The sequence below is a fragment of the Phyllobates terribilis genome, unplaced genomic scaffold (assembly GCF_046119375.1).
Source record: "Phyllobates terribilis strain yellow unplaced genomic scaffold, ASM4611937v1 Scaffold_8__6_contigs__length_399053987, whole genome shotgun sequence".
NCBI classification, from domain to species: Eukaryota; Metazoa; Chordata; class Amphibia; order Anura; family Dendrobatidae; genus Phyllobates; species Phyllobates terribilis.
The window spans coordinates 388,610,359-388,636,970 of record NW_027362768.1 but is presented as its reverse complement, the minus strand read 5'-3'; the positions used below and the strand labels follow the sequence as shown (position 1 = coordinate 388,636,970).

Genomic DNA, 26,612 nt, shown 5'->3' with positions numbered 1-26,612 from the left:
CCAGATACTGATGATGGAGGTGATGGGAGGAAACGAGATACTGATGATGGAGGCGACGGGCGGTCACCAGATACTGATGATGGAGGCGACGGGCGGTCACCAGATACTGATGATGGAGGTGACGGGCGGTCACCAGATACTGATGATGAGATTTACTTTTCTCTCTCCTTCAGTCACTTTGTAGCTTGTTCTTTGATCGGTGACTATTAACCCTTCTTCTATTTATGAGCGTTTTCTTCTTACTTTGCTGCAGTTTTTTCACTTTTGCACAGCGCTGTAATTCCACATTGTGCTTCTTAAAGACACAGTAGCTCAGAATTAAAAGCGAAGTTATGGGAGTGGGCGATGACAGAAGTTGGATTTATAAAGTGGGGTTATAGTGAGCGGCAGACAAAAGAAAAAAAATGTGAGAGTGGCCCTGGTAAGGCAGTGGGGGGTCTCTGGTGTTCAGATATGTCCCCTGGACAGGGAGACCACCAGGCATCTGGAGCTTAATCTGAATAGAAAGTTACTACTGGGTCACTTATCACCAATCTCCTCTTCTCAGATCACAACTCCCAGCATTGTCCACCATTGGCCTAGACCATAGGGAAATATTGTGTGTGCCCAGCTTCGGTCACCAGGTGCATCATGGAGTTATGAATTTAACTTTGAAAACTCCATCTGAACAGGTCCAAGAATGCGTCCATATCTGCAGGAAACATTGTGCTCCCGCACCTCTCCTCCTGCTTATCTTGTTTGTTTTCAGGGAGCAGGAATGGACAGGAGGAGAGGAGATTGTGCAGAGACGCCTGCGCCGCCGTGCTCACTCCTTGTGGTGTCCGCCCTCCGTGGTGCCCTGTTTTTCATAGTGGCTCGCTCTCTGTGTTGGTCCACTCTGGTGGTCCACTCTCTGTGGTGGTCAGCTCTCTTTGGTGGTCCACTCTTCATGGTGGTCTGCTCTCAATGGTGGTTCTCTCTCTGTGGTAGTCCGCTCTCTGTTGTGGTCTGCTCTCCGTTGTGGTCCGCCCTATGTGGTGGCCTACTTTCCATAGTGGCCCCCTTTTTGTGTTGGTTTACTCTCCATGTTTGTCTGCTCTCCATAGTGGTCCGCTCTCTGTGGTGGTCCGCTCTCTGTGGTGGTCTTCTCTCATTTGTGGTCCGCTCTCTGAGGTGGCCGGCTTTCTATAGTGGCCCACTCTGTGGTGGTCTGTTCTCTGGGGTGGTTCACTTTCCATGGTAGTCCACTCTCTGTGGTGGTCCGCTTTCCATAGTGGCCCCCTTTTTGTGTTAGTTTACTCTCCGTGTTTCTCTGCTCTCTGTAGTGGCCTGTTCTCTGTGGTGGCCACTCTCCGTGGCGGTTCATTCTTCATGGTGGTTCACTCTCCGTGGTGGTCTGCCCTCTGTGATGGTCTGCTCTCTGTGGTGGCTTGCCTTCTGTGGTGGTCGCCCTCTGTGGTGGTCGCCCTCTGTGGTGGCTCGCCCTCTGTGGTGGCCCGCGCTCTGTGGTTGTCGCCCTCTGTGGTGGCTCGCCCTCTATGGTGATCTGCTCTCTGTGGTGGCCCGCGCTCTGTGGTGGTCTGCTCTCTGTGGTGGCTCGCCCTCTATGGTGGTCTGCTCTCTGTGGTGGCCCGCACTCTGTGGTGGTCTGCTCTCTGTGGTGGCTTGCCCTCTATGGTGGTCTGCTCTCTGTGGTGGCTCGCTCTCTGTGGTGGATTGCACTCTGTGGTGGTCTGCTGTCTGTGGTGGCTCACTCTCTGTGGTATATAGTTTTCTGTGGTGGTATGCTTTCTGTGGTGTCTCACTCTCTGTGGTGGTTTGCTCTCCGTGGTGGCTCGCTTTCCATGGTGGTCTGCTCTCTGTCGTATTCTGCTCTCTGTGGTGGCTCGCTCTCCATGGTGGTCTGCTCTCTGTGGTCGCTTACCCTCATTGGTGGCCCGTTTTCCTTAGTTGCCCATCCTCTGACCCGTGATTATCTCTTACAGAGTGGTGAGCAGTGCTGACCTCCAGACATGGAGCTTCCCCCGCAGACGGAAATGGTGGACATGCGGCTCTGTGAAAAAACCAACGGAGCGCTGGGAGCAGAAACGCCAGAACCAAGGTAAGATGCGCGTCATCCTGCACCACTGCTGTGTCTCTGTGAACATGGCGCCCCCAAGACTGAACCCCAGTAACCTCGGCGCCCCAAGACTGAACCCCAGTAACCTCGGCACCCCCAAGACTGAACCCCAGTAACCTCGGCGCCCCCAAGACTGAACCCCAGTAACCTCGGCGCCCCCAAGACTGAACCCCAGTAACCTCGGCGCCCCCAAGACCGAACCCCAGTAACCTCGGCGCCCCCAAGACCGAACCCCAGTAACCTCGGCGCCCCCAAGACCGAACCCCAGTAACCTCGGCGCCCCCAAGACCGAACCCCAGTAACCTCGGCGCCCCCAAGACCGAACCCCAGTAACCTCAGCGCCCCCAAGACTGAACCCCAGTAACCTCGGCGCCCCCAAGACTGAACCCCAGTAACCTCGGCGCCCCCAAGACTGAACCCCAGTAACCTCGGCGCCCCCAAGACTGAACCCCAGTAACCTCGGCGCCCCCAAGACCGAACCCCAGTAACCACAATAAAATCTTCTTTATTTAGTTACACTGGAGCCGAAAATCAGGAGCTGGAAGAATTCCTCCCTCACATGTCTGGGAAAGAGAAGCCACGATTCACAGATGTACGTAGCCAGTGGCGGCCAGAGCCATGTGACCAGACCCTATAACCTCTATACATGATGGGGGCGGCCCAGGAACTACTGGACCACACTACAGTTTAGGAGAAATCCCCCACACAGGTGTTACTCTTGTGCCTACCTGAGCGGGGAAGGGAGGTGACAACCTCAGTGAGCTCAGTATGGTGGTGTCAGGAGTGCAGAGCGCCATCTCCTGGGGCCCGTCTGTGTAAACTGTGGTTGGGGTGACTGGTACACACCCTGCTCCTGCCGCACACCCTGCTCCTGCCCCACACCCTGCTCCTGCCCCACACCCTGCTCCTGCCGCACACCCTGCTCCTGCCGCACACCCTGCTCCTGCCGCACACCCTCCTCCTGCCGCACACCTTGCTCCTGCCGCACACCCTGCTCCTGCCCCACACCCTGCTCCTGCCGCACACCCTGCTCCTGCCGCACACCCTGCTCCTGCCGCACACCCTGCTCCTGCCGCACACCCTGCTCCTGCCGCACACCCTGCTCCTGCCGCACACCCTGCTCCTGCCCCACACCCTGCTCCTGCCGCACACCCTGCTCCTGCCGCACACCCTGCTCCTGCCGCACACCCTGCTCCTGCCGCACACCCTGCTCCTGCCGCACACCCTGCTCCTGCCGCACACCCTGCTCCTGCCGCACACCCTGCTCCTGCCGCACACCTTGCTCCTGCCGCACACCCTGCTCCTGCCCCACACCCTGCTCCTGCCGCACACCCTGCTCCTGCCGCACACCCTGCTCCTGCCGCACACCCTGCTCCTGCCGCACACCTTGCTCCTGCCGCACACCTTGCTCCTGCCGCACACGCTGCTCCTGCCGCACACCCTGCTCCTGCCGCACACGCTGCTCCTGCCGCACACCCTGCTCCTGCCATGTGCTGCACGCAGCCTCCATGGCTCATGGGCGACGCTCACCATCGTTTCTTTACAGTTCGAGGGGAAGACGTCATTCGGAATGTCCATCTTTAATCTGAGCAACGCCATCATGGGCAGCGGCATCCTGGGATTGGCATATGCCATGGCAAACACGGGCATCCTTCTCTTCCTGTAAGTGTCTCCCATTGTATGTAGTCGTCTCTATGACTGTTGAAGCCGTCCAAACTCCCATCTGCAGTCTCATGTAAATATAGATTAACGGCCCTATCACTGTCCGTCACACTGCGCCCTATCACTGCCCGTCACACTGCGCCCTATCACTGCCCGTCACACTGCGCCCTATCACTGCCCGTCACACTGCTGCCTGTCACTGCCCGTCACACTGCGCCCTGTCACTGCCCGTCACACTGCGCCCTATCACTGCCCGTCACACTGCGCTCTATCGCTGTCACCATACACTATCATGGAGATCCCTGTGTCTGGGACTCCTCACATTGCAGCACAGAGTTGGCTCGGGGGAGGGGCAGGCCGGAGAGAGTTTAATAACTCTGCCACCGGTCATTAACATCTCACCGGATTAATAAAACTTAGCCATTAATAAATCTGATGTTTGTTGTGTCAATACCCGGCCCAACGACACGGAGCCAAGCGCCAACCCACCACCCTGGCACCAATCACAGATATGAATCTGACCTGGAGACACAGAACTGGAGCCGATGTCAGGGTGGCAGAACGAATACATGGCTTCAATGTAACGGGTGAGGCTGTCAGATGGTGCACTGTTACCCTGTGGATGGTAAGGTTGTCAGATGCTGGTGTAAGGTTGCATTTTCATAACTAGAGTCCAATTGGCCTGGTGCAAAATTTGGACCTCTGCCTCCACCTGCATGTTTGTCAGATGTGTGGGCCCTTGTAGTGTTTTAGATTCTATGAAGACATACGTGTTCGCCCCCCATTTATTACTCTCCCTCATTCTGGGCCCCATGCTATATCATTTTCCCCCATCCTGGGCCCCTTCTTGGTATAATGTCCCCCCCATCCTGGTATAATGTCCCCCCCATTCTGGTATAATGTCCCCCATCCTGGTATAATGCCCCCATTCTGGTATAATGCCCCCCATCCTGGTACAATGTGGCTATATCCTAGTATAATACCCCCCATCCTAGTATAATGCCCCCCCAGCCTGGTATAATGTCCCCCATCCTTGTTTAATGTCCACTTTCTGGTATAGTGCGCCCTCATCCTGGTATAATGCGCCCTCATCCTGGTATAATGCCCCCCCATCCTGGTATAATGCCCCCCCATCCTGGTATAATGTCCCCCATCCTGGTATAATGTCCCCCGTCCTGGTATAATGCACCCCATCCTGGTATGATGTCCCCAATCCTAGTATAGTTTCCCCCTTCCTGGTATAATGTCCCCCTTCCTGGTATAATGTCCCCCTTCCTGGTATAATGCCCCCGATCCTGGTATAATGCCCCCCATCCTGGTATAATGTCCCCTTCCTTTTATAATGGCCCTCCCATCCTGGTATAATGTCCCCCCATTTTGGTATAATGTCCCCCCATCCTGGTATAATGTCCCCCCATCCTGGTATAATGTCCCCCCCATCCTGGTTTAATACCCCCCATCCTGGTATAATGTCCCCCATCCTGGAATAATGCCCTCGTCCTGGTATAATGTCCCCCATCCTGGTATAATGTCCCCCATCCTGGTATAATGTCCCCCTTCCTGGTATAATGCCCTCCATCCTGGTATAATGCCCCCCATCCTGGTATAATGTCCCCTTCCTTTTATAATGGCCCTCCCATCCTGGTATAATGTCCCCCATCCTGGTATAATTTCCCCTTCCGGGTATAATGTCCCCCCATCCTGGTATAATGTCCCCCCCATCCTGGTATAATTGTAACGGGTCTGGGAGGCGGAACCTCTGAGCTACTATACAAGGGGGCGGTCCTTGTAAGGGAGCGGGTGGCGACCAGGGAAGACGGGCTGGAAGTCTCAGCAGGTGAACGGGACAGTCTCTGAGTGAACGGGCTGGAGGTCACGGCAAGTGACCGAGGCAGTCTCTGGATGAACGGGCTGGTGGTCACGGCAAGTGACCGGGGCAGTCTCTAGGTAAAGGGTTGGTACGACCTGTGGCGGCTGATGATAGACGTGAGCTCCCAGGTGAGCGGGCGAGAGTCTCTGGATGAACGGGTGGTCACAGCATGTGACGGCGGAGCCTCCAGGAAGACCAACAGACAGGCGGCAGATGAGCGCTCCCAGGTGAGCGGGTAGGAGTCACTGGACAGGCAGATGGTCACAGCACGTGACGGCGGAGCCTCCAGGTAGGCTAGCAGACAGGTAGCAGATGTGCGCTCCCAGGTGAGCGGGCAAGCTGGTCCATAGACAGACTGACAGGATTAGTAAGGCAGCCCGTCGGACCTCAGACTAGCAGGCAGGTAGCAAGTAATCAGGCAGGAATCTGGCAGGTAAACTGGCAGGTAACTGGCAACGGGACCTGAGGGCTGAAGCAGAGTAGTGAACAGTGCAACAACATTGCTCGGGCACCTCCATTTTGGAGGAGGTGCCTTATATATGGTGAAGTCCTCCGGCCATTGGCCGGGGACTCCTTAGGACGGCGCGCGCGGCCCCTTTAAGAGGGAGGGAGAGCGCGCGCGCCCTAAGCACAGTGGCCGGGAAGGAGCGCGCGCTGCCAGCAGAGCGGGAGGAGGACGCCGAGCACGGAGCAGAGAGGTGAGGAGAACAGCGTCCCTGCCTAGCAGAGGGCAGGGACGCCGGCGCTACAGTACCCCCCCCTTTAGGCCCCCCCTTTTTTAGGCCAGACAAAAATTTAGCTAGGATGAGAGGGGCATGGATGTTCTCCCGGGGCTCCCACGTTCTCTCCTCAGGACCAAACCCCCTCCAATCTACTAGAAAAAAGGTCTTTCCTCTTACCCTTTTGGTGGCAAGAATGTTCTCTACCTCAAACTCGTCCTCAGCAGAAACCGGAGCAGGAGGCGTACCTGTAGACTTGGAAAAAGAGTTAAGAACCACAGGTTTGAGGAGAGATACATGGAAAGAGTTAGGGATCCGTAAGTTGGCCGGGAGTTTCAATTTATAGGCCACCGGGTTGATCTGACTGATGACCTCCAGAGGACCGATGAACCGAGGCCCTAACTTGTAAGAAAGTATCTTGAGTCGGACATATTTAGATGAGAGCCAGACTTTATCTCCAGGACGAAATTGTGGAGGATCCAGGCGTTTTTTGTCAGCGTGTCTTTTCATCCGTTCGGACGACTGAAGGAGTGCGGATCGGGTACTCTCCCAAATGGAGGAAAATTTGCTAACGAGAGATTCCGCAGCCGGGTTGTCCACAGAGGTGGAGACAGGAAAAGGAATCCGAGGATGCTGACCGAAGACTACAAAAAACGGGGATTTGGAGGAAGATTCGCTCTCGTGATTGTTGTACGAGAATTCGGCCCATGGCAGGAGATCCACCCAGTCAGAATGGTGAGCATTAACGAAGTGCCGGAGGTAACTGGTCAGGTTCTGATTGATCCGCTCCACTTGACCATTGGACTGTGGGTGGTAAGCGGAAGAGAAGTCCAGGGTGACGTCTAGCAGTTTACAAGTGGCTCTCCAGAAACGTGAGGTGAACTGTACCCCACGATCCGACACGATGTGGAGGGGCAGGCCATGAAGACGGAAGATGTGGCGGATAAAGTCTTTAGCCAGCTCGGGTGCAGACGGGAGGCCTGGCAGAGGAATAAAGTGAGCCATCTTGGAAAAGCGGTCAGCGACCACCCAAATGACCGTACAACCGGCAGAGACTGGGAGATCAGTTATGAAGTCCATAGCAATATGCTGCCAGGGGGCAGCAGGCACAGGAAGCGGAAGGAGGCGACCGGCTGGCAGGTGTCTCGGGACTTTGTTGCGGGCGCAGGATACACAGGCAGAAACAAAGTCTATTACGTCCTTGTGCAGGGTAGGCCACCAGTAGTGCCGGGCAATAAGCTGGAGGGTCTTTTTCTGACCGGCGTGGCCAGCTAGTTTAGACGAATGGCCCCAGTGTAGGATCTTCTCCCGATCAGGTACTGAAACAAACGTCTTACCGGGAGGGAGACGATTTAGACTCACGGGAGCCACCTGCATTACTCTGGCGGGATCAATGATATGTTTAGGTTCTTCCTCGAGATCGGACACCAGAAAGGATCGGGACAAGGCGTCTGCTTTGACGTTTTTGTCAGCCGGGCGAAAATGAAGAACAAAATCAAAGCGAGCAAAAAACAAGGACCACCGGGCTTGGCGCGGGTTAAGTCTCTGGGCATGCTGGAGGTAAGCCAAGTTCTTGTGGTCCGTGTAAATTATTACCGGGTGAAGAGCCCCCTCGAGCAGGTAACGCCACTCCTCCAATGCCAGTTTGATGGCCAATAACTCTCGGTCTCCTATGGAATAATTGCGCTCTGAGGAGGAGAAGAGTTTAGAGAAGAAGCCACAAGTTACCATTCTCCCGGAAGATGATTTTTGAGTAAGTACAGCTCCGGCTCCAGAGGAGGAGGCGTCAACTTCCAGGAAGAACTGCTTGTTGCCATCTGGGCGATGCAGCACCGGGGCGGAAGAGAAGGCCTGTTTTAGGGAAAGAAAGGCCTCCTCTGCTTCGGGCGGCCACTCTTTGGGATTAGTACCTTTACGGGTGAGCGCGGAAATTGGGGCAGTCCGGGAAGAGAAGTGTGGTATGAAGAGGCGGTAGTAGTTGGCGAAGCCCAGGAATCGCTGAATGGCCTTCAACCCCTCCGGTCGAGGCCATTTCTCGATGGCAGACAGTTTCTCTGGATCCATTCGTAGGCCGGTCTGAGAAATAATGTAGCCCAAAAACGGAAGCGAGGTCTGCTCAAAGAGGCACTTCTCGTATTTAGCGAAGAGGTGATTCTGCCTGAGCCTGAGCAGGACCTGACGAACGTCCCTCCGGTGAGTCTGGAGATCCGGAGAGAAGACCAAGATGTCGTCCAGGTACACCACTACGCAGGAGTAGAGAAGATCCCGGAAGATGTCATTGACCAACTCTTGAAAGACGGCAGGAGCGTTACAGAGGCCAAAGGGCATTACCAGATATTCATAGTGGCCGTCCCGGGTATTGAATGCCGTCTTCCATTCATCCCCCTGACGGATACGAACCAGGTTGTACGCCCCACGGAGGTCCAGTTTGGTGAAGATTCTAGCCCCCCTCAGACGATCAAATAACTCCGGAATGAGCGGAAGGGGGTACTTATTCTTCACCGTGATCTGGTTAAGGCCTCTATAGTCTATACAGGGACGGAGAGAGCCGTCCTTCTTTTTGACGAAAAAGAAGCCTGCTCCCGCCGGGGAGGTAGATTTCCGGATGAATCCCCTGGCCAGATTCTCCTCAATATATTCGGACATCGACCGGGTCTCAGCAGCGGATAATGGATAAATACGCCCACGGGGAGGAGTAGTACCAGGTAACAGGTCGATAGGGCAGTCATATGGTCTATGAGGGGGTAGTGTCTCTGCCTCCTTTTTATTAAAGACATCAGCATAAGACCAATAAGGAATCGGAAGTCCAGGTAGATTAGTTGGGGTAGGAGAAGAACGGACGGGATGGACGGGAACCAGACAGGTCTTATGGCAGTCCTGTCCCCAGCGAAGGACTTCTCCGGTCTGCCAGTCAAGCACGGGTGCATGTCTCTGGAGCCAAGGTAGGCCTAGCAAGAGGGCGTGAGAGAGTCCAGGCAGAACATGAAAGGAGATACTCTCAGAATGCAGCATTCCCACCTGCAGGGTAATGGATTCGGTGATGAGTTGGATGGGGCGAGGTAAGAGGCCCCCATCCACGGCAGCAACAGACAAGGGTACAGCCAGAGGTTTGGTGGGGATGCGGTATTTCTCTACCAGGGACTGTGAAATAAGATTCCCGGCCGCTCCAGAGTCAAGTTGGGCTAATTCGAAATAACGGTTCTTCCCGCAGACGATTGAGACTGACAACAGCAGAGATGGAGAGGATTTATTCTTGTCTAGGTCGACCTCTCTGAGCGAACCTAGACACAGGCGTTTCCCGACCTCTCCGGGCAGGCACGGATCCGGTGCTCCTTACTGCCACAGTAGAAGCAGCTCCCCTCGGCACGGCGTAAGTCCTGATGGGTTTTGAGCATCTTGGTCTGGTCGACCTGCATAGGCTCAGGAGAGTGTACCTGGGTAGAGACGGAGGGAGTGACGGGTTTCTGAAAAGTAGGAACTAGACGTGGTAACTTCCTCTCACGGGTGACCTCTTTGGCACGCTCCTGGAACCGTAGGTCAATCCGGGTGGCAAGAGTTATTAGGTCATCGAGAGTGGAAGGAATGTCCCGACCGGCAAGTTCATCTTTAATACGGCCGGACAGACCCTCCCAGAAGACAGATACCAGAGCGTCGTTATCCCAGGCCAGCTCCGAGGCAAGGGTACGGAACCGTATGGCATATTGGCCCACGGTGAGACTTCCCTGACGGAGGCGTAGCAGTGATGATGCGGATGAGGTCTTCCGTCCGGGTTCGTCGAAGACTTTCCGGAAAGCCGTGAGAAAAGCAGGCAAGTTGGATACCAGGGGGTCTCCTCTCTCCCATAGAGGATTTAGCCAGGCCAGGGCCTCCCCGGTGAGATGGGACATGATGAATGCAATTTTGGCCCGGTCGGAGTTAAACTGGTGAGACAAAAGTTCAAAGTGCAGGGTGCACTGATTTATGAAGCCCCGAGCCTGGGCGGAGTCGCCTCCGAAGCGAGGAGGTGCAGAAAGCCAGGGTCCGGGATAAGATACCATGGTATTAGTGGGCAGCAGAGCTGCCGGATTGCGAGACATGGCACAGGCGGAGGTTGCTGGTGGAGCAGTCAAAGTGTCCAGGCGAGTATTGACATTCCGCAGGTGACCCAGGATGGACTCCTGTTGGGACCTTTGACGGGACAGTTCATGACACAGGTCCGAGAGCGAGGGAGCTTGGGTGCCACCGGGTTCCATGGCCCGAGCAAACTGTAACGGGTCTGGGAGGCGGAACCTCTGAGCTACTATACAAGGGGGCGGTCCTTGTAAGGGAGCGGGTGGCGACCAGGGAAGACGGGCTGGAAGTCTCAGCAGGTGAACGGGACAGTCTCTGAGTGAACGGGCTGGAGGTCACGGCAAGTGACCGAGGCAGTCTCTGGATGAACGGGCTGGTGGTCACGGCAAGTGACCGGGGCAGTCTCTAGGTAAAGGGTTGGTACGACCTGTGGCGGCTGATGATAGACGTGAGCTCCCAGGTGAGCGGGCGAGAGTCTCTGGATGAACGGGTGGTCACAGCATGTGACGGCGGAGCCTCCAGGAAGACCAACAGACAGGCGGCAGATGAGCGCTCCCAGGTGAGCGGGTAGGAGTCACTGGACAGGCAGATGGTCACAGCACGTGACGGCGGAGCCTCCAGGTAGGCTAGCAGACAGGTAGCAGATGTGCGCTCCCAGGTGAGCGGGCAGGAGTCACTGGACAGGCAGGTGGTCACAGCACGTGACGGCGGAGCCTCCAGGTAAGCTAGCAGGCAGGTAGCAGATGTGCGCTCCCAGGTGAGCGGGCAGGCTGGTCCTTAGACAGACTGACAGGATTAGTAAGGCAGACCGTCGGACCTCAGACTAGCAGGCAGGTAGCAAGTAATCTGGCAGGTAACTGGCAACGGGACCTGAGGGCTGAAGCAGAGTAGTGAACAGTGCAACAACATTGCTCGGGCACCTCCATTTTGGAGGAGGTGCCTTGTATATGGTGAAGTCCTCCGGCCATTGGCCGGGGACTCCTTAGGACGGCGCGCGCGGCCCCTTTAAGAGGGAGGGAGAGCGCGCGCGCGCGCCCTAAGCACAGTGGCCGGGAAGGAGCGCGCGCTGCCAGCAGAGCGGGAGGAGGACGCCGAGCACGGAGCAGAGAGGTGAGGAGAACAGCGTCCCTGCCTAGCAGAGGGCAGGGACGCCGGCGCTACAATAATGTCCCCCCCATCTTGGTATAATGCACCCCATCCTGGTATAATGCCCCCCCCCATCCTGGTATAATGCGCCCCCCCATCCTGGTATAATATCCCCCCGCATGATGTCACTGCCATGTGCCACGTGTCATGGGCACACTGACGTCAGCTGCCGGCCTCTGATTGGCTGACGGCGTGTATTGCACCGCTGGGAGCCGGTGGGTCTCTGGACACACATCCAGGTGAAATTGGCATCGGTGAGCCCCACTCCCGCACGGGCCCGGCTGTGGTTGCACCTTCTGTGACCGCAAACGTTACGCCCCTGTGAGGTTGTCAGATGGTGCAGTGTTGGGTTGTGATGGAGATGTGTTGTTCTTTGGTCGGAGTGTGAGATGTAAGGGTTCCTTCATGTGCCATCACCCTGCCCTCGTACCGTGGACCCCAGAATGTGTGAGATTTTGGCCCCACAGTGCTGTGGTGGGATCAGAAGGCGGTGTTTCTGCCCGAGCGGTGTAACACCTGGCTGGTACACTGCGGGGCCTCTGCTGGGTTCGGGTCACAGCTCTCCTTTTATCTCCTGGCCGCCTTTTCAGCGCCAGCTGCACTTTCCCACAGTTCAGGGACAGAAACATAATCTGGCAGCACTAACGTCGCTGCCCATCCGAGCGCAGGCGCCGCTCGTCTCCTCTCATATCCTGAGAGTTTGGAATATCCCCCTTTATGACTGGAGGTGTTACCTGAGGACACGCTGCGGGTCTACACATGCAGAGTATTCCTCCTCCCTGCCCTGGTAATATCTGACGATCTGCAACCACTGCACTACCCTGCCCTTGTTACAGTGTATCAGTATTGGTGCTGCCTACATTAGTGTATGTGCTCACTGTCCGGAGCCGGCGCTCCAGAATAGCCGTGCGGCTTCCGGTCATTATGCAAATGAGCAGCGCAGTCATAGAGGTTAGGTCTATGGGGAAAGTCCACATGCGGACCCGCAAGAGACATTGACATGCTGCAGTTTAGAAAGACGTTCCGTGGGTGATCCGCAGACGCATAGTGGACATGGGATTTCTACAGATCCATCCACGATGCTGTAACAGCTGGACGCTGTGGGTTTGGCGCTGCATTACACGCAGCGTCAAACCCTCAGCAGCTCCGGATCGTGCGCACATACCTGAAGAGAGAGCCCTGACACACTGTAACCACCTGTGCACCTTTGTGAGCAGCACTTGACATCAAGCCGAGCTCTTACACTTGAGCCATGAGCGCCGTGCTTTGCCTTACACTTGAGCCATGAGCGCCGTGCTTTGCCTTACACTTGAGCCATGAGCGCCGTGCTTTGCCTTACACTTGAGCCATGAGCGCCGTGCTTTGCCTTACACTTGAGCCATGAGCGCCGTGCTTTGCCTTACACTTGAGCCATGAGCGCCGTGCTTTGCCTTACACTTGAGCCATGAGCGCCGTGCTTTGCCTTACACTTGAGCCATGAGCGCCGTGCTTTGCCTTACACTTGAGCGATGAGCGCCGTGCTTTGCCTTACACTTGAGCCATGAGCGCCGTGCTTTGCCTTACATTTGAGCCATGAGCGCCGCGCTTTGCCTTACACTTGAGCCATGAGCGCCGCGCTTTGCTTCCTTGCTGGGCAGGTTGTCGGGCTGCATCTGACACCGTGGTGCCACGCCGGCTCCTGACTGCCTGATCTCTCTTCATCTTGCAGGTTCCTCCTCACGGCCGTGGCTCTGCTGTCCACGTACTCCATCCACTTACTGCTGAAGTCCTCGGGCATTGTAGGTGAGTGTGGTCTCTAATGCCCCGCTGCGGTCGTCACGGCCCATGTCTTGGCGTGTAATCGCCTCCTGTGTGTTGCAGGGATACGAGCCTATGAGCAGTTGGGGTACAAAGCCTTCGGGACCCCAGGAAAGATGGCGGCTGGCATTGCTATAACTCTGCAGAACATTGGAGGTGAGTAGTGCAGACGTCGCTGTGACATTGTGGATCCGGACGCTCACGCGCCTCACACCGCTCTCTATCTCTCCGCAGCCATGTCCAGCTACCTGTACATTGTGAAGTCGGAGCTGCCTCTGGTCATCCAGACCTTCCTGAACCTGCCAGAGAAAACCACGTAAGTCAAGCCACCGGCCACAGGTTCTGTAATGCTGCAGCTGCTGAAAACATAGTGTCCCAGCTGAAACCTCCCTCTTTATTAATAAATAAATAATCTTTATATACCGCTATCATATTCCTCAGCGCTTTACAGACATCATCTCTGTCCCCATCGGGGCTCACAATCTACATTCCCTATCAGTCTTTGGAGTGTGAGAGGAAACCAGAGAACCTGGAGGAAACCCACGAAACACGGGGAGAACATAAAACTCCTTGCAGATGTTGTCCTTGGTGGGATTAGAACCCAGGACCCCAGTGCTGCAAGGCTGCAGTGCTACCCACTGAGCCACCATACAGTGCTAACCACTGAGCCACCGTGCTCCCTCCCCCACATATCCCCAGTGCTGAGACCCCCGACACCCACGTGTGACAGCTGTCAGCGACCACATTTCAGATATCTGGCCCTTTATCTCTGAGTGGATGTATATGAAGCAGTTTTGCACATGGTCACAGTAATGAGGTGGGTTTGATTCTGTGTGGACCCTGTGGTCTCACCAGTTCACATTCGGCACCAGTCACACATGATCTCTTAGGACTGGTTTCCCCGGCAGGCAGATGTGTCCTCTGCTGGAGACATGCGCTGTATAGTGACTGCTCTCGGTGCTTCGCGTTTCATTCTCTCCGTTCTTTCTGCAGAGTCACGTTTAATTAGTGGATTTTTTGGCGGCTCTGAGATCTCTCAACACCTTCCCTCAGACCCAAGATCAACAGTTTGCTGGCCAGCCCTAACCACACCACTGCCCCCCTAAAAATAAATAACCCTCGGCACGTCTGCCTGTTCTGAAAGCTTCTCTTATTGCAAGTGACCAGAATGGATCCCGCTCCTCTGCCTGCAAATCTCACCGTGCCCCATATCTGTCAGTCCCGCCAGAGCGATAGGTTGTATGTATGAGAAGGGAGGTGGCATTGTATCAGCTTAGATAATACACGGCTGGCTTGTTACATTGTTTCAGCGGATGTTGTGAATGTTACATTGTATCATCAGATGTGTTGTGGATATTACACTGTATCAGTGGGTGTTGTGTTGTGGATGTTACACTGTATCAGCGGGTATTGTGTTGTGGATGTTACATTGTATCAATGGATATTACCCTGTGCCACGGATGTTAGATTGTATCAGCGAATGTTGTGTTGTGGATGCTACATTGTATCGTTGGGTGTTGTGTATGTTACATAGTATCAGCGGGTGTTGTGTATGTTACATTGTATCAGTGGGTGTTGTGGATGTTACTTTATATCAGCAGGTGTTGTGTTGTAGATGTTACATTGTATCATCGGGTGTTGTATTGTAGATGTTACATTGTATCAGCGGGTGTTGTGGATGTTACATTATATCAGCAGGTGTTGTGTTGTAGATGTTACATTGTATCAGCGGGTGTTGTGGATGTTACATTATATCAGCAGGTGTTGTGTTGTAGATGTTACATTGTATCAGCGGGTGTTGTGGATGTTACTTTATATCAGCAGGTGTTGTGTTGTAGATGTTACATTGTATCATCGGGTGTTGTATTGTAGATGTTACATTGTATCATCGGGTGTTGTATTGTAGATGTTACATTGTATCAGCGGGTGTTGTGGATGTTACATTATATCAGCAGGTGTTGTGTTGTAGATGTTACATTGTATCATCGGGTGTTGTGGATGTTACATTGTATCAGCGGGTGTTGTGGATGTTACATTGTATCGGCGGGTGTTGTGTTGTAGATGTTACATTGTATCAGCTGGTGTTGTGGATGCTAGATTGTATCATCAGATGTGCTGTGGATGTTGCATTGTATCAGTGGGGGTTGTGAATGTTACATTGTATCAATGGATATTACATTGTGCCACGTATGTTAGATTGTATCAGCGAATGTTGTGTTGTGGATGTTACATTGTATCAGCAAATGTTGTGTTGTAGATGTTACACTATATCAGCGGGTGTTGTGTTGTGGATGTTACATTGTATCAGCAAATGTTGTGTTGTGGATGTTACATTGTATCAGCGGGTGTTGTGTTGTGGATGTTACATTGTATCAATGGATATTACATTCTGCCACATGTTAGATTGTATCAGCGAATGTTGTGTTGTGGATGTTACATTGTATCAGCGGGTGTTGTGGATGTTACACTGTATCAGCGGGTGTTGTGGATGTTACACTGTATCAGCAGGTGTTGTGGATGTTACACTGTATCAGTGGGTGTTGTGGATGTTACACTGTATCAGTGGGTGTTGTGATGTGGATGTTACATTGTATCAGCAGGTGTTGCGTTGTAGATATTATATTGTATCAGCAGGTGTTGTGGATGTTACATTGTATCAGTGGATATTACATTGTGCCACTAATGTTAGATTGTATCAGCAAATGTTGTGTTGTGGATGTTACATTGTATCAGCGGGTGTTATGTTATGGATGTTACATTGTGTCAGCGGATGTTACATTGTATCAGTGGGTGTTGTGGATGTTACAGTGTATCAGCGGGTGTTGGGTTGTGGATGTTACATTGTATCAGCGGGTGTTATGTTATGGATGTTACATTGTGTCAGCGGATGTTACATTGTATCAGTGGGTGTTGTGGATGTTACATGGTATCAGCGGGTGTTGTGTTGTGGATGTTACAGTGTATCAGCGGGTGTTGGGTTGTGGATGTTACATTGTATCAGCGGGTGTTATGTTATGGATGTTACATTGTGTCAGCGGATGTTACATTGTATCAGTGGGTGTTGTGGATGTTACATGGTATCAGCGGGTGTTGTGTTGTGGATGTTACATTGTATCAATGGATATTACATTGTGCCAGGGATGTTACATTGTATCAGCGGGTGTTGTGGATGTTACATTGTATCGGCGGGTGTTGTGTTGTAGATGTTACATTGTATCAGCTGGTGTTGTGGATGCTAGATTGTATCATCAGATGTGCTGTGGATGTTGCATTGTATCAGTGGGGGTTGTGAATGTTACATTGTATCAATGGATATTACATTGTGCCACGTATGTTAGATTGTATCAGCAAATGTTGTGTTGTAGATGTTACACTATATCAGCGGGTGTTGTGTTGTGGATGTTACATTGTATCAGCAAATGTTGTGTTGTGGATGTTACATTGTATCAGCGGGTGTTGTGTTGTGGATGTTACATTGTATCAATGGATATTACATTCTGCCACATGTTAGATTGTATCAGCGAATGTTGTGTTGTGGATGTTACATTGTATCAGCGGGTGTTGTGGATGTTACACTGTATCAGCGGGTGTTGTGGATGTTACACTGTATCAGCAGGTGTTGTGGATGTTACACTGTATCAGTGGGTGTTGTGGATGTTACACTGTATCAGTGGGTGTTGTGATGTGGATGTTACATTGTATCAGCAGGTGTTGCGTTGTAGATATTATATTGTATCAGCAGGTGTTGTGGATGTTACATTGTATCAGTGGATATTACATTGTGCCACTAATGTTAGATTGTATCAGCAAATGTTGTGTTGTGGATGTTACATTGTATCAGCGGGTGTTATGTTATGGATGTTACATTGTGTCAGCGGATGTTACATTGTATCAGTGGGTGTTGTGGATGTTACAGTGTATCAGCGGGTGTTGGGTTGTGGATGTTACATTGTATCAGCGGGTGTTATGTTATGGATGTTACATTGTGTCAGCGGATGTTACATTGTATCAGTGGGTGTTGTGGATGTTACATGGTATCAGCGGGTGTTGTGTTGTGGATGTTACAGTGTATCAGCGGGTGTTGGATTGTGGATGTTACATTGTATCAGCGGGTGTTATGTTATGGATGTTACATTGTGTCAGCGGATGTTACATTGTATCAGTGGGTGTTGTGGATGTTACATGGTATCAGTGGGTGTTGTGTTGTGGATGTTACATTGTATCAATGGATATTACATTGTGCCAGGGATGTTACATTGTATCAGCGGGTGTTGGGTTGTGGATGTTACATTGTATCAGTGGATATTACATTGTGCCACTAATGTTAGATTGTATCAGCAAATGTTGTGTTGTGGATGTTACATTGTATCAGCGGGTGTTATGTTATGGATGTTACATTGTATCAGTGGGTGTTGTGGATGTTACATGGTATCAGCGGGTGTTGTGGATGTTACAGTGTATCAGCGGGTGTTGGGTTGTGGATGTTACATTGTATCAGCGGGTGTTATGTTATGGATGTTACATTGTGTCAGCGGATGTTACATTGTATCAGTGGGTGTTGTGGATGTTACATGGTATCAGCGGGTGTTGTGTTGTGGATGTTACAGTGTATCAGCGGGTGTTGGGTTGTGGATGTTACATTGTATCAGCGAGTGTTATGTTATGGATGTTACATTGTGTCAGCGGATGTTACATTGTATCAGTGGGTGTTGTGGATGTTACATGGTATCAGCGGGTGTTGTGTTGTGGATGTTACATTGTATCAATGGATATTACATTGTGCCAGGGATGTTACATTGTATCAGCGGGTGTTGGGTTGTGGATGTTACATTGTATCATCGGGTGTTGGGTTGTGGATGTTACACTGTATCAGCGGGTGTTGTGAACGATATATTGTATCATCAGATGTGTTGTGGATGTTACATTGTATCAGCGGGTGTTGGGTTGTGGATGTTACATTGTATCATCGGGTGTTGCATTGTCTGTAGTTCAGCGTCCAACAATCCTATGAGGATTGGTCTTACGTGAGCTTTTCTGTCCAATCTTTTTGCCATCCTGAAAGCATATCTTGTCCCCCTCCCCTGCCTCGTCCTCCTCCTCCTCGTCCTCCGCACAGTGTGCACATGAGTTTTGCACAGTGTGATGGTTGTGAATGGTTTGTCGTATGATCCGTAGCTGTTCACCCCCGATACTCATCTTCTTGGCGAGATCCAGTTATGCCGTCCAGTCTGTACTAACTCACAGCACCTAAAAATAACGAGACATGAGACGGGGAGAAGTGGAAAATTACAGAGAAGCTGGCAGGCATCCATGGGGGCGGGGGTGAGCACCGAGTTACACCCGTCACTGGCTGCCCCCAGTCCTGACACCATGTGTGTGCCCGCAGACACGGAGGGGCCCGGCCACAATCTATGAGTGTCCCCCCCCAATGATTTAGCACGTCACCTTCTTATACCCAATCATATCAAAGAGTTTATCTCGGATATGAGCCCCAAACCCCTCACCTGTCACATTGTGTCACTGTCTGAATGTGTATAGGAGCCCCGTCATACCTTATACTGTATGTACAGCCGTGTTACTCCGTATACTGGTCACACTGTATATACAGCCGTGTTACTCCGTATACTGGTCACACTGTATATACAGCCGCGTTACTCCGTATACTGGTCACACTGTATATGCAGCTGTGTTACTCCGTATACTGGTCACGCTGTATGTACAGACGTGTTACTCCGTATACTGATCACACTGTATATACAGCTGTGTTACTCCGTATACTGATCACACTGTATGTACAGCCGTGTTACTCCGTATACTGGTCACACTGTATATACAGCCGTGTTACTCCGTATACTGGTCACACTGTATGTACAGCCGCGTTACTCCGTATACTGGTCACACTGTATATACAGCTGTGTTACTCCGTATACTGGTCACACTGTATATACAGCTGTGTTACTCCGTATACTGGTCACACTGTATGTACAGCCGTGTTACTCCGTATACTGATCACACTGTATATACAGCCATGTTACTCCGTATACTGGTCACACTGTATGTACAGCCGTGTTACTCCGTATACTGGTCACACTGTATATACAGCCGCGTTACTCCGTATACTGGTCACACTGTATGTACAGCCGCGTTACTCCGTATACTGGTCACACTGTATATACAGCCGTGTTACTCCGTATACTGGTCACACTGTATATACAGCCGCGTTACTCCGTATACTGGTCACACTGTATATACAGCCGTGTTACTCCGTATACTGGTCACACTGTATGTACAGCCGCGTTACTCCGTATACTGGTCACGCTGTATATACAGCCGCGTTACTCCGTATACTGGTCACGCTGTATGTACAGCCGCGTTACTCCGTATACTGGTCACACTGTATGTACAGCCGCGTTACTCCGTATACTGGTCACGCTGTATGTACAGCCGTGTTACTCCGTATACTGGTCACGCTGTATATACAGCCGCGTTACTCCGTATACTGGTCACACTGTATGTACAGCCGCGTTACTCCATATACTGGTCACACTATGTACAGCCGCGTTACTCCGTATACTGGTCACGCTGTATGTACAGCCGCGTTACTCCGTATACTGGTCACGCTGTATATACAGCCGTGTTACTCCGTTTACTGGTCACGCTGTATATACAGCCGTGTTACTCCGTTTACTGGTCACGCTGTATATACAGCCGCGTTACTCCGTATACTGGTCACGCTGTATATACAGCCGCGTTACTCCGTATACTGGTCACGCTGTATATACAGCCGCGTTACTCCGTATACTGGTCACGCTGTATATACAGCCGTGTTACTCCGTTTACTGGTCACGCTGTATATACAGCCGTGTTACTCCGTTGACTGGTCACGCTGTATATACAGCCGCGTTACTCCGTATACTGGTCACACTGTATATACAGCCGTGTTACTCCGTATACTGGTCACACTGTATATACAGCCGTGTTACTCCGTATACTGGTCACACTGTATATACAGCCGCGTTACTCCGTATACTGGTCACACTGTATACACAGCCGTGTTACTCCGTATACTGGTCACGCTGTATACACAGCCGTGTTACTCCGTATACTGGTCACGCTGTATACACAGCTGTCTCTCACTATGTACCTGTCGCCATGTTGTGCTCCCGCCGTTCTGTCCTCTCGTTATCTCTTCTTCTCCTCCGTTTCATGCTCTCTCCTCGTCTTCTTCTTGCAGGGACTGGTACATGGAAGGGAATTATCTGGTTATTATAGTATCGATCTCCATGATCCTGCCGCTGGCGTTAATGAAGCAGCTGGGTGAGTGTACAGTGCCAGCCGGGCTGATAACAGGGAGTAATATACTCGTGCCGGAGCGGCTAGGTGTGATTGCAGTCTAATGGCCTCGTGATGAACGTCTGCTGATGACGAGTCTTCTCCTGTCTCTCCCCAGGTTACCTCGGCTATGCCAGCGGCTTCTCTCTCAGCTGTATGGTGTTCTTCTTGTGCTCCGTAAGTGATCGGTGTACTGTACAGCACACAGGGGGGACTACAGGTTCCAGAATGTCTTCCCTAAGGGGTCTGTCGACTACTCAGACAACCTCTTTCTCAACCGCCATATTCCCCCACTTAAAATAATAGCAGCTATACTCCTCTCCAGTGTGGGCGCTGTTCCAGCGATGACGGCGCAGGGTCTCCCGGGGCTTGCGTATCGTTATGTCATGTTAGCCCTGCAGCTAATCAGCGGCTGCTCTACTCTCTCCTCCATTAGATGTAATTGACACCCGGAGGAGGTCAGAGCAGCGGTTCTTACTTCTTCCAGTTGTCAGTTACGTCTAGTGAAGGAGAGAGTGAAGCGGCCGCTGATTGGCTGCAGGGCTGACATGACATAACGCTATGCAAGCCCCGGGAGACCCTGCGCCGTCATCGCTGGAACAGCGCCCACACTGGAGAGGAGTATAGCTGCTATTATTGCGGCTGTTTGTTTAATGGACAACCCCCCTTATAGGTTCTTTTTATAAAAATCTGTCTCATTAAATAATAGAAAATACTAAGATTTTCTACGATCTTTTTTGTTTTTTACTTTCTGCAGCTGCGGGCTTGAAGTATTGTGCTCGCTCTGGGGTCACCATAGCATTAGACGGGTAACTGTGTGCACTTCCTGTCATGTGACCTGCGTTAGTGATATTTACCTGACAGAGTCCAAGCCTCACAGCACCATGGCAACTCCAGAGCAAGCACAACCCTTACTGAATGGACCCCCATATTGGGAACTCGTTTCTTGTACGGCCGCGGTGCCGAGTCCCCGTCTGACGTCCACATTTCTCCTATTTCAGGTCATATATAAGAAGTTTCAGATCTCATGTCCCCTGTCCTGGGACAGCATGAACCACACGATGCTCGGGAACACGAGCCTGGCGTCCGGCGACTACGCCTATCAGAACGGTCACACCGATGTAGCAGAGCCGAAGAGCGGAGAATGCTCAGCCAAGATGTTCAAACTGAACTCGCAGGTAACAATCGCCAGACTGCGGCCGCCATAAAATACCGACGAGTAGAGTCGTGTGTGCACAGTGTTGTGTGTGCACAGTGTTGTGTGTGCACAGTGTTGTGTGTGCACAGTGTTGTGTGTGTGTGCTCAGTGTTGTGTGTGTGTGCTCAGTGTTGTGTGTGTATGTGCACAGTGTTGTGTGTGTGTACAGTGTTGTGTGTGTGTACAGTGTTGTGTGTGTGTACAGTGTTGTGTGTGTGTACAGTGTTGTGTGTGTGTGCTCAGTGTTGTGTGTGTGTGTGTGTGCTCAGTGTTGTGTGTGTGTGTGTGCTCAGTGTTGTGTGTGTGTGCTCAGTGTTGTGTGTGTGTGCTCAGTGTTGTGTGTGTGTGCTCAGTGTTGTGTGTGTGTGCTCAGTGTTGTGTGTGTGTGCTCAGTGTTGTGTGTGTGTGCTCAGTGTTGTGTGTGTGTACAGTGTTGTGTGTGTGTGTGTACAGTGTTGTGTGTGTGCTCAGTGTTGTGTGTACAGTGTTGTGTGTGTGTACAGTGTTGTGTGTGTGCTCAGTGTTGTGTGTACAGTGTTGTGTGTGTGCTCAGTGTGTGTGTGCTCAGTGTGTGTGTGTACAGTGTTGTGTGTGTGTGTGCTCAGTGTTGTGTGTGTGTGTGCTCAGTGTTGTGTGTGTGTGTGCTCAGTGTTGTGTGTGTGTGTGCTCAGTGTTTGTGTGTGTACAGTGTTGTGTGTGTGTATAGTGTTGTGTGTGTGTGTACAGTGTGTGTGTGTATAGTGTTGTGTATGTAGTCGTGTGATGTGTATACTTTTGTAGTTGTGTCGTTTACACACCATGATGTCCTGCCTCGATGCTTATTTCTGTATCTTCCATCCCTGTAGACAGCGTACACCATTCCCATCATGGCTTTTGCCTTTGTGTGTCATCCCGAGGTCCTTCCTATATACACAGAGCTGAAAGAGTGAGTATTCTGGAGCTCGGGGAGTGGCGGAGTGAGTTGTGACGGGATGCGGCGGGGTGTGGTGGGGTGCAGTGGGATGAGGCGGGGTGCGGTAGTGGGATGCGGCGGGGTGTGGTGCAGTGGGATGCGGCAGGGTGCAGTGGGGTGTGGTGGGATGAGGCGGGGTGTGGTGGGAAGCGGCTGGGTGTGGTGGGATGCAGCGGGTTGTGGTGGGATGGGGTGGGATGCGGTGAGGTGTGGTGGGATGTGGCTAGGTGTGGTGGGGTGCGTTGGGATGCGGCGAGGTGTGGTGGGATGCGACGGGGTGTGGTGGGATGCGGCGAGGTGCGGTAGGATGCGGCGGGGTGTGGTGAGATGCGGCGAGGTGCGGTGGGACGCGGCAAGGTGTGATGGGGTGCGGCGCGGTGTGGAGGGATGCGGCGGGGTGTGGCGGGGTGTGGCGGGATGTGGCGGGGTGTGATGAGGTGCGGCGGGATGCGACAAGGTGTGGTGGGATGCGGCGAGGTGTTGTGGGATGCGGCGGGGTGCAGTGGGGTGTGATGGGATGCGGCGGGGTGTGGTGGGATGTGGCGGGGTGCGGTGGGATGCGGCGAGGTGTGATGGGGTGCGGTGCGGTGTGGTGGGATGCAGTGAGGTGTGGTGTGGCGGGGTGTGATGGGATGCAGCGAGGTGTTTTGGAATTCGGCGGGGTGCGGTGGGGTGTGATAGGATGCGGCGGGGTGTGGTGGAGTGCGGTGGGGTATGGTGGGATGCGGCGGGGTGTGATGGGATGTGGCGGGGTGTGGTGGGATGCGGCGGGGTGTGGTGGGGTGCGGCGGGGTGTGGTGGGATGCGGCGGGGTGTGGTGGGGTGTGATGAGGTGCGGCGGGATGCGGCAAGGTGTGGTGGGATGCGGCGGGGTGTGGTGGGATGTGGCGGGGTGTGATGAGGAGCGGCGGGGTGCGACAAGGTGTTGTGGGAAGCGGCGAGGATTGGTGGGATGCGGCGGGGTGTGGCGGGGTGCGGTGTGATGCGGCGAGGTGTGATGGGGTGTGGTGGGATGCAGTGAGGTGTTGTGTGGCGGGGTGTGATGGGATGCACGAGGTGTTTTGGAATTCGGCGGGGTGCGGTGGGGTGTGATAGGATGCGGCGGGGTGTGGTGGAGTGCGGTGGGGTATGGTGGGATGTGGCGGGGTGCGGTGGGATGCAGCGAGGTGTGATGGGGTGTGGTGGGATGCGGCGGGGTGCGGTGGAGTGTGGTGGGGTGTGGTGGGATGTGGCGGCCTGTCCTGGCCCGGAGTGCAGCTCCTCTGGGGTGCGGTGGGGCTCTAGGCCTTGGATTTGCCCATTTCCCTCCTGTGCGCTGATACATAGAGCCAATATTCCGTATACATGAGTACAATGTGTGCAGCCATCAGACCTCTGCAGTGGTGTCCAGGGCTGACGGCCTCCTCTGCACCCCCAGAGGACCCCCACCGATCCGATCCCTTATTATGGGCAGGTGCCTGATGATTGTGTAAAGTGGCCGAGAGCAGTAGTCACGACCGAGCTGCTGTCCCGTTACTCTCTGGCACTTTACACGTGTCCCAGTGTGCTGTCGGGTGTGGGGTGCATCACACTCGCTTGTAGGCCGCAGGCCTCTGCTGCCTCCCGGCCTCCTCTGCCTCCATTTTCAGGAGCCACCGCACACAGCTCAGCGGACACAAAGTTCATTGCAATAAGCAAATGTTTACTGGTCAGTTCAAGTTCATCAGATTGTGACATGTGGGATCGGGCACAGCACCTCTTGTTGCTTCATTAGCACAGCACACCTTCATCCCTACCATCTGTTCGTCCTGGACTATTCCTATGCCCACTGACCCCGTCAGCGCCAGGGATTTCCTGTCCAGTTCCGCAGTGCACCCGGGATCCGCTACCTTCTCTTCACACGGTTACGTGTCCATTTTCCCCTGTGCGCCAGAGGACACAATACGCCCCTTAGCCCCTACGCCGAACCTTGAGCTCTTGACGTTACCGGACTGTCCGCCCAGGATTCTGGTACGGCCTCCACTGCCATGAGCAATAGGTACACGCTGGCCCTAGCAGCCCACTGCACCTGAACTTCACCTTGTGACTGTACTTCCTTATCTTACTACCAGGAAGTCCCCGGTTTTTACTAACACTTACCCCCTCCCACTGTGGGCTAGCCCCAAACATTAAGCGTATCTCACCCTACACCTTTAGCTAACTACAGTCGCTTTCCTACAACAGTATATACTGCCTATCATGCTTCTCTTATGTCCTTATACTGGGCACTATCGCATGTCCTTTACCGCTGCCTCGCACTATTCATCTTATACTCCACACTACTATATTAACGGTACATAGTTTTCACATTGCACCTGACACTATATATACACTGCTCAAAAAAACAAAGAGAACACTTATAACACAATGTAACTCCACGTCAATCACATGTCTGTGAAATCTACCTGTCCTGTTATGAAGCGACACTGATTGTGAATCAATGTCTCCTGCTGTTGTGCAAATGGAACAGACAGCTGGTAGAAATGATCGGCAATTAGCAGGACACCCCCTATAAAGGAGCGGTTCTGCAGGTGGTGACCACAGACCATTTCTCTGTTCTCATCCTTTTTGGCTGTTGTTTTGGTTACTTTTTCATTTTGCCATTGCTGTCCCCCTAGAGGTACAGGAGCATAAGACGGACTCTACAACCCACAGAAGTTGCTCAGGTAGTGCAGCTCATCCAGGATGGCACATCAATGCGAGCTGCGGCAAGAAGGTTTGCTGTGTCTGTCAGCGTAGTGTCCAGAGGCTGGAGGCGCTACCAGGAGACAGGCCAGTACACCAGGAGACGTGGAGGGGCCGTAGGAGGGCAACAACCCAGCAGCAGGACCGCTACCTCCGCCTTTGTGCAAGGAGGAACAGGAGGAGCACTGCCAGAGCCCTGCAAAATAACCTCCAGCAGCCACAAATGTGCATGTGTCTGCACAAACGGTTAGAAACCGACTCCATGAGGGAGGTATGAGGGCCCGACGTCCACAGATGGGGGTTGTGCTCACAGCCCAACACCATGCAGGACGCTTGGCATTTGCCACAGAACACCAGGATTGGCAAAGTGGCCACTGGCGCCCTGTGCTCTTCACAGATGAAAGCAGGTTCACACTGAGCACATGTGACAGACGTGACAGAGTCTGGAGACGCCGTGGAGAGCGATCTGCTGCCTGCAACATCCTTCAGCATGACCGGTTTGGCAGTGGGTCAGTAATGGTGTGGGGTGGCATTTCTCTGGAGGGCCGCACAGCCCTCCATGTGCTCGCCATAGGTAGCCAGACTGCCATTAGGTACCGAGATGAGATCCTCAGACCCCTTGTGAGACCATATGCTGGTGCAGTTGGCCCTGGGTTCCTCCTAATGCAGGACAATGCCAGACCTCATGTGGCTTGAGTGTGTCAGCAGTTCCTGCAAGATGAAGGCATTGAAGCTATGGACTGGCCGCCCGTTCCCCAGACCTGAATCCGATTGAGCACATCTGGGGCATCATGTCTCGCTCCATCCACCAACGTCACATTGCACCACAGACTGTCCAGGAGTTGGCGGATGCTTTAGTCCAGGTCTGGGAGGAGATCCCACAGGAGACCATCCGCAACCTCATCAGGAGCATGCCCAGGCGTTGTAGGGAGGTCATACAGGCACGTGGAGGCCACACACAATACTCAGCCTCATCAGGAGCATGCCCAGGCGTTGTAGGGAGGTCATACAGGCACGTGGAGGCCACACACAATACTCAGCCTCATCAGGAGCATGCCCAGGCGTTGTAGGGAGGTCATACAGGC

The 26,612-nt window shown here is 53.0% G+C and overlaps 1 protein-coding gene across 3 annotated transcripts in view; it reads left to right on the top strand.

Moving 5' to 3' along the window:
• Positions 1–26,612, top strand: part of SLC38A3 (solute carrier family 38 member 3) — a 119,831-nt gene that overhangs the window by 55,975 nt on the left and 37,244 nt on the right. For all 3 annotated transcript variants that reach the window (XM_073645177.1, XM_073645175.1, XM_073645176.1), the window contains 10 exons: positions 1,965–2,080; positions 2,612–2,690; positions 3,645–3,760; positions 13,254–13,327; positions 13,406–13,498; positions 13,577–13,658; positions 20,577–20,659; positions 20,793–20,851; positions 21,676–21,852; positions 22,718–22,797. In XM_073645177.1, the coding sequence (XP_073501278.1) occupies positions 1,992–2,080; positions 2,612–2,690; positions 3,645–3,760; positions 13,254–13,327; positions 13,406–13,498; positions 13,577–13,658; positions 20,577–20,659; positions 20,793–20,851; positions 21,676–21,852; positions 22,718–22,797 (932 nt within the window). In that variant the 5' untranslated portion in view covers positions 1,965–1,991. The remainder of the gene's footprint in view (positions 1–1,964; positions 2,081–2,611; positions 2,691–3,644; positions 3,761–13,253; positions 13,328–13,405; positions 13,499–13,576; positions 13,659–20,576; positions 20,660–20,792; positions 20,852–21,675; positions 21,853–22,717; positions 22,798–26,612) is intronic.